This window comes from Numida meleagris, chromosome 1 (genome assembly GCF_002078875.1).
Source record: "Numida meleagris isolate 19003 breed g44 Domestic line chromosome 1, NumMel1.0, whole genome shotgun sequence".
Classification (NCBI taxonomy): Eukaryota; Metazoa; Chordata; class Aves; order Galliformes; family Numididae; genus Numida; species Numida meleagris.
Window position 1 is genome coordinate 80,424,980 of NC_034409.1, and position 6,002 is coordinate 80,430,981.

Sequence of the window (6,002 nt, forward strand, 5' to 3'; positions counted from 1 at the left end):
GGAGAAGCACAACCTAACCTGCTGCTCGGGGGCGGAGGCTCTTGCGGTGGCCAATAGGCATCCGGCTGCCGGGAGAGAGTGACATCTCCACTTAACCAATCGAAGCGCTGGGCGAGAGAAGGCGGGCGTGATCGCTACACCACTGGCCAATGAGAGACGCCACCCCTTTGACCAACAGCTGCGCGCCCCAATAGGACGGTCGCATAGCGGGCCGGCGAGAGCCGCTTCACCTATAGGAAATTTGCCGTGAGTCGCGTGGAGGGGGGCGGGCCCTGGGGGGGCGTGACTCAGCCAGGAGTGGCGGGGCTCGGAGCCAATAGAGGCAGGGCAACAGGAGGGCCGGGGGCCAATGAGGAGATCGGCGCGGCGGCGGCGGCCGCCTGTGAAAGTGCCGAGCCGGTGCGCTAGGGGCAGGGGGAAGATGAGAGAGGTACCGCGTTTCCGGGGTCAGCGGGGGGTTAGGGGCGGGGTCGTCCCAGGCTCCGCCTACCTGGGGGCGGGGCCGCGCTGCGAGGCGGCGGCGGGGTTCTGGGGGGGACGGGGGGTGTAGCCGTTGTGTGCGCGCCGCGAGCTGTTGTGTTCTAACCTGCGCCTCGAGGCGTGAGGAGATGCCCGGGGCAGCTCGCGCCCGTCGTCCCGCTCCTCGTCCCCGCGCTGCGCGCCTCTTTGCCCCGTCCCCGGAAAGTTTCTGCAGCCTCAGCGCTGCTCCCCGCTCTGCTTTCGCAGCTTGCAGAGTCTTTATTTCTCGTGGTAAAAACCCTCGTGTTCGTTCTGTTGCCTCTCCCTGCGTCAGGGTCTGGCAGGGTGAAGGGGTGTTGTACAAAGCCTTGAAGGCAGCTCCTCCAGCAGACGGTGTTTGGGGTGAAGTGTCTGTGTGAAAACCGCGGTGATTTACAGCTGTGTAACAGCCCTGAGATCCACACGCCTCGCAGATTGTCCGTGTGCCCAGGGTGTGCTCTCGTGTCGGAGCGATACCCCCGAAATTCTGAAGTTAGTGCTGTAGAAACGCAGCACTGCTTAGCGTCTTTAGTGCTTCGCGAGAACGAGAAACTTCAGGCAAAAAATCCACTGCCGTTCTTCTCTCACGTGGAAAAAAAAACAAAAACAAAAACAAAAAACAAAAACCTCTGAGGTCAGTGCTGTTTTAGCAGCTGGGCTGTCTTTGGAAGGTGCCACAAGCACAGTGTTGGACTTGATTGAAGGATCCTTCCCACCCCGGTGGAAAAGTGGTATTTGTGAAGTAGAAGTTTTCTGAAGGGAAGTTCCAGTTTTACTGGAAGGAAAAAAAAAAAAAAAAAAAGCTGGATTTTTTTTTTTCTGACCCAAAAATTGAAGTGATGGTTCGTGGCTACCTGCCTCGAAGACTTCTGTCAATTCTGCTTTCTGCTTCCGGGGAGAAAGCACAGATAACAAAATGTTCCCCTGAAAGAGCTTCACTTTATAACCACCCTCCCCTCCGCTCCTGTAAAGGAATTGCTTAGAATTTTTATTCCACAAAGGATGTGAGAGCTTTACTTTGTATCCTGAAACACAACAGGGCGTTTTTTTTTTTTTTTTCATGGGATGAAAATTCCAGTATTTGGCCAGCCTGAATCAAAACTTCTGGAAACTTGGGGCCAAATCTTTGCCTTGTGCAAACTGGCTGGCTCCATTGTGTTTAGTCCACAGAGGAATTGGCCCTGTTTTAATTAATGGTTCACCCGAGGTCGTGCAGGGAGTTGATTTTAAAGCCGGGAGCTGAATCCAGAGCTGTTATTATTCAGTCTTGTCATGTATCTTGAAGTTTACTGCACAACATTGTATCTTTCTTCGACGAGCTGGATTAATGAGAGCCAGAATCCAGGAGGCTGTGATTGCAACTTTTCTTAAAAATCATGCTCTGAAAATCTATTCAATTGCGATCTTACTATAAAAGAGAGTAAATATGTTGTAATTAGTGCATAGGTGACACTGACTACCGAGGGAAAGAGAGGCCCGAAAAACTGCTTTTGTTATTTAAACCTTTCTTTCAAAGTACAAAAGCATTTGATTGGCACTTCACTGATTTAATAGTCCATTTGTAATGCAGGAAGAACATTACAGAAGATTTTAGCATTATTTTAAATCTCATCATTTAATCTGTAGGTGTTTTTTTTTTTAAAAAAAAAAATCCTCATTTCTAGCTGAAGAAAAAAGTTTGATAGTGTGTAGATTCTGTGACTAGTCACTTGTTACAGGTATGGAAGTCTTGTGTTTTCCAAAATAAAATTGTTTATGGTCTTAAAGTAAAACTGAGCTTGCTTGTTGTGTTAGCACGTGAAAAATCCCTCTGGCCCAGGGTTTTGTGGCTGCTGTTGCTACTTTGTAGTGTTAGGAATGGGTTCCTGATTCCCTTACTTAAAAATCGGGGAGTTTCCAGCACTTCACCTAAAGTAGCAGATCAGATCCTTTGCAGCAGTTATGCCATATGTACAAAGTACCTGCTAGTTCATCCAATATTCTGAATTTGCAGAGGCAATCTTTCACCTGTACTTGCATAAATATGCTTTGTCAAGTTTGACTTTTTTTTTTGTTTTCCTTCTGATTTACACATGGGGAAGATACAAAGGAAATAAATCTAGATTCCCTCCCTTTGTTTCTATCTCAGAGTGGAAAAGAAGACTTCATTAAGCACACGAGGGCTCGTCTTTGCCTTCCAAATTTTTAAGGGCTGACTTCATGGCTCAAATATTATATGCTAGAAAGACCCTGAGTTAAACAGCATTGAAATGACTTGCCAATGTCGAAGAGCAGTCAGTGACAGCGTTGTTACAGACCCTCTGCCTCCCAGGCCACAGCTGCACCTATTGGCTTCATTGTCCCATCCCTCCTACGCACATGCATGCCTGGCGTTGTTTTGGAAATACAGCAGAAACTTGATAATTCAAACTGATGACTGGGGGAGCCACTTGTGGAATTAATTTATTGGGTAAATTAGTGACTACATGTGCAGGCAATTTTTAATTTTTTTTTTTTTTTTTAAAGAGATGCTGTGTCATGGTATATGATTTGTTCAGTTACTTCAAACAGTCTGGTTTAATTGTCACTGCATTAATTTAGTATCCTGAAACAGTTTTTGCTCAGTATTTTAACAGTAAAGTGTTAAAAGATCTCAGCATAGTTCTATCCTTTTTTTTTAAATCTTTGAGGAGAATTGGGTTTTCAGCTCTTCAACAAGAGGTTATAATTTGGGATTAGAAATTAATCCATAGCACCTATTTTATGGTGGAGGATTTATGACATACCTCAGAGGTTAAACCGTAGCCCTAGTATACTGATCTGTGCTGTGGGCTGATTTGATTTCGGCAGGACTGCTTGACTAAGACAAATAGGATTTGATCCTTGCTGGGTAACTTTGGTCAGATTCCAGGTGGCCCTTAAGACTTATGATTTCCATCTCAGAATTAGAAAATAAATGTGTTCTTTTTGTTTATCTTTCACAGGACCCCGGTATTGTTCAGTATAGTTTGTCATGTGAGGCTGTAAATCCCTTCAAGCGAGGTGGGATTTTAGATTTACAAACTGTTCCTAAGTGATTACACACGTACTGTGAAGGAAAAGGCTGTCTTTTAGCCAAGTGAGGGCAGAACTCAGGATGCTTAACTCATTAAGATTCCGGAGCAACTGGAATTACTAATATGGAATATGCTATGGAGAAAAATAATTATTTTTTTTTGTTTAAAGTACCGTGTTGATGTTAAATAAGCAAAATGCATACGTAATTGCATGCATGTCGCCCAAATGAACTTACCAGCCTCTCTGAAGCAGCAGGCTGTTGCAGAAAGCATGCACAAGTCATTATGGTGTTAAGAACAAAGCAAAAACAATACAGTGCCTCAAACTGGCGGCTTTTAGTAAACTTTGTTTACCCTTCCATAGTCACGCTGACCCTTGGTCTTAGATTTCAGACCAACACAAACAAATCAAAATCAATTTCTTGAATTTTGATGAGCGGTAAATACTGTGATGAATCATTGCGTGATCATGAAGAAAAAAAACAACAAAAAAAAAGGAGTTGTTGCTGATAGGATTTCACAGCCAGAGGTGATTTTGGAACGTCAGTGTTGCTTTGTGAAGTCCCACACCTTGTGGCCTGAGTAGAAATCTCCAAAAAGAGTTCAGGATGTAGGTTCTTCTGTTCCTATTGATATCACTAAATACCAGATTCTGCTCTGGTTTTTACAGATACTCACAAGGGTGCTCCAAGAAATAGGAAAAATATAACCATCTCTAAGCAAATTTTCTCATCAAGGAACGTTCTGAGTCTGATTCTTTTGCTATTTATTCAAACAAAAAATTATTCCTTCAAATTTCCCTTTTTTTAGAAAAAAAAGAAAATACGGGATCCAACTCTATTATTACTTCTTATATTTTCGTGAAAGCATACTGGGGACTGAGTACTTTGTTACTGATTTTGGTTTCTGGCTTAAGACGTGGGACCCCGAAGCTCTCTGCTCTGCCACAAATAGCATATTTGACTTTAGGGAAAATTGCTCTGTCTTTGTTTCCTATCTGTGTAAGAGGAATAACATTCATGTGCTATCATCACAAATACTTGTGAAGGTATACACTCAGAGAATTCTGAAATGATGTTGTTATGGTTATATATAATATCACAAGTAATAATTTCAGATACTAGGTGCCAATTATTCCGTTGGCTATTTGGTTTGACGGTAAATGCCAGTGTTAGTAACTTCATAAACTTCAGCGTTGTTATTCTGGGTTTGCATCAGAAAACAGAACGTGGCTTAGACATGAATTTCCTCTTTGAAATAACTGAAGTGACATCAGTGGAATTATACAGGAATGATTTTGGCATTGATATTGCTGCAGGACATAGTGCTGAGTGCTTTGGCCTCATACAGAGTGAGCTGTCTTCACTGTACAGGCGTTCAAAGCTTCTTTGGAGTTGCAGTATCCTCTTTACCATTTTAAGTTTTGCAGTGTTGCAGCCAGCAAGTAGCGTTACTGGAAGCACCAACAGGATTTAAAAGTGTGCTTGTCTCACACCCAATGCTGGTTACACAAATGACTTAATCACTCTGCAACCTCCGGCATAACAGAGGACTAAAGCTTAGGAACTTCAAAGTTTTACATTTTTTTAATGGCAAACTGCGATCAGAAATCTGGACTGTTCTTCTTACACATAGTATGTTTTATTTCCAGACAATGCAAATTGCCTTCTGAGAGTCTCTGTCACTTCACGGAAGAGGAAAGCAGAAAATACCCACTGTTTCAAAAACTGGCGATTTATATTTTTGCATGTATTGCACTGTATGTATTTTTCTGCTGGAAACCTGAAGCTTCGGTCAGTGCATGGTCCTCTCCCATTGATGCTGGGGACAAGATGACATCAGGAAGCGCAATTGCCTCAAGTTAGATACCATACTCCCTCAGAACTCGTGTGGAAGTCACGGCTTTCAGGAATAGTGAAACAGCAGCAAAGTTCAGTTTGGTGTTCAAAACAGTTTGGTATTTAGGCCACTCCAAAAGTTGTTCTTCAGTAGTTTTAAGGGCAATCGAATGAAGTTTGGGACTGAAATGGCAGGTGCTGCTGTTCTGTACAAGTGGCAGTGTCTGTTTTGTTTAGCAATTTCCCGTTTCATAGCTGTAAAACAGACAAATAAAACCTTTTGTGCTGTTTAGGTGGGATTTAAAGGGTGGGTCTAGTTTCTCTCCAAAACATTCACAGGACTTCTCCCCCATTGTAGTATATGAATAACAGCCGCTGAACTCAACGCGAGGTTTTTGTATCATGTGGCTGAAAAGAAGAGCCCCTATTTATAGCATTCAGACATTGGCAGGTGCAAGACTGGGGAGAAACTTTAGTCTCACACATCCCAAATGGTTGTTCGGAAGAGTTTTCTGCGTGGTTGAGGCTGCTCTGAGGTGGGCCACAAGAATCAACAGCCGCGCCGGAGGCTGCCGTCTTGTTGAGAGCAGTCAGCTTCTGTCTCCTGGAGGGTGTGTGATGAAGAAGGGCC

At 43.7% G+C, this 6,002-nt stretch overlaps 1 protein-coding gene across 1 annotated transcript in view; it reads right to left on the reverse strand.

Moving 5' to 3' along the window:
• Positions 1 to 3,750, reverse strand: part of LOC110399287 — a 4,628-nt gene extending 878 nt beyond the window's left edge. Inside the window, exons 1-3 of the mRNA XM_021397720.1 lie at positions 3,737 to 3,750; positions 587 to 1,050; positions 19 to 230 (exon numbers count right to left, since the gene is read on the reverse strand). Of these exons, the coding sequence (XP_021253395.1) occupies positions 19 to 230; positions 587 to 1,050; positions 3,737 to 3,750 (690 nt within the window). The remainder of the gene's footprint in view (positions 1 to 18; positions 231 to 586; positions 1,051 to 3,736) is intronic.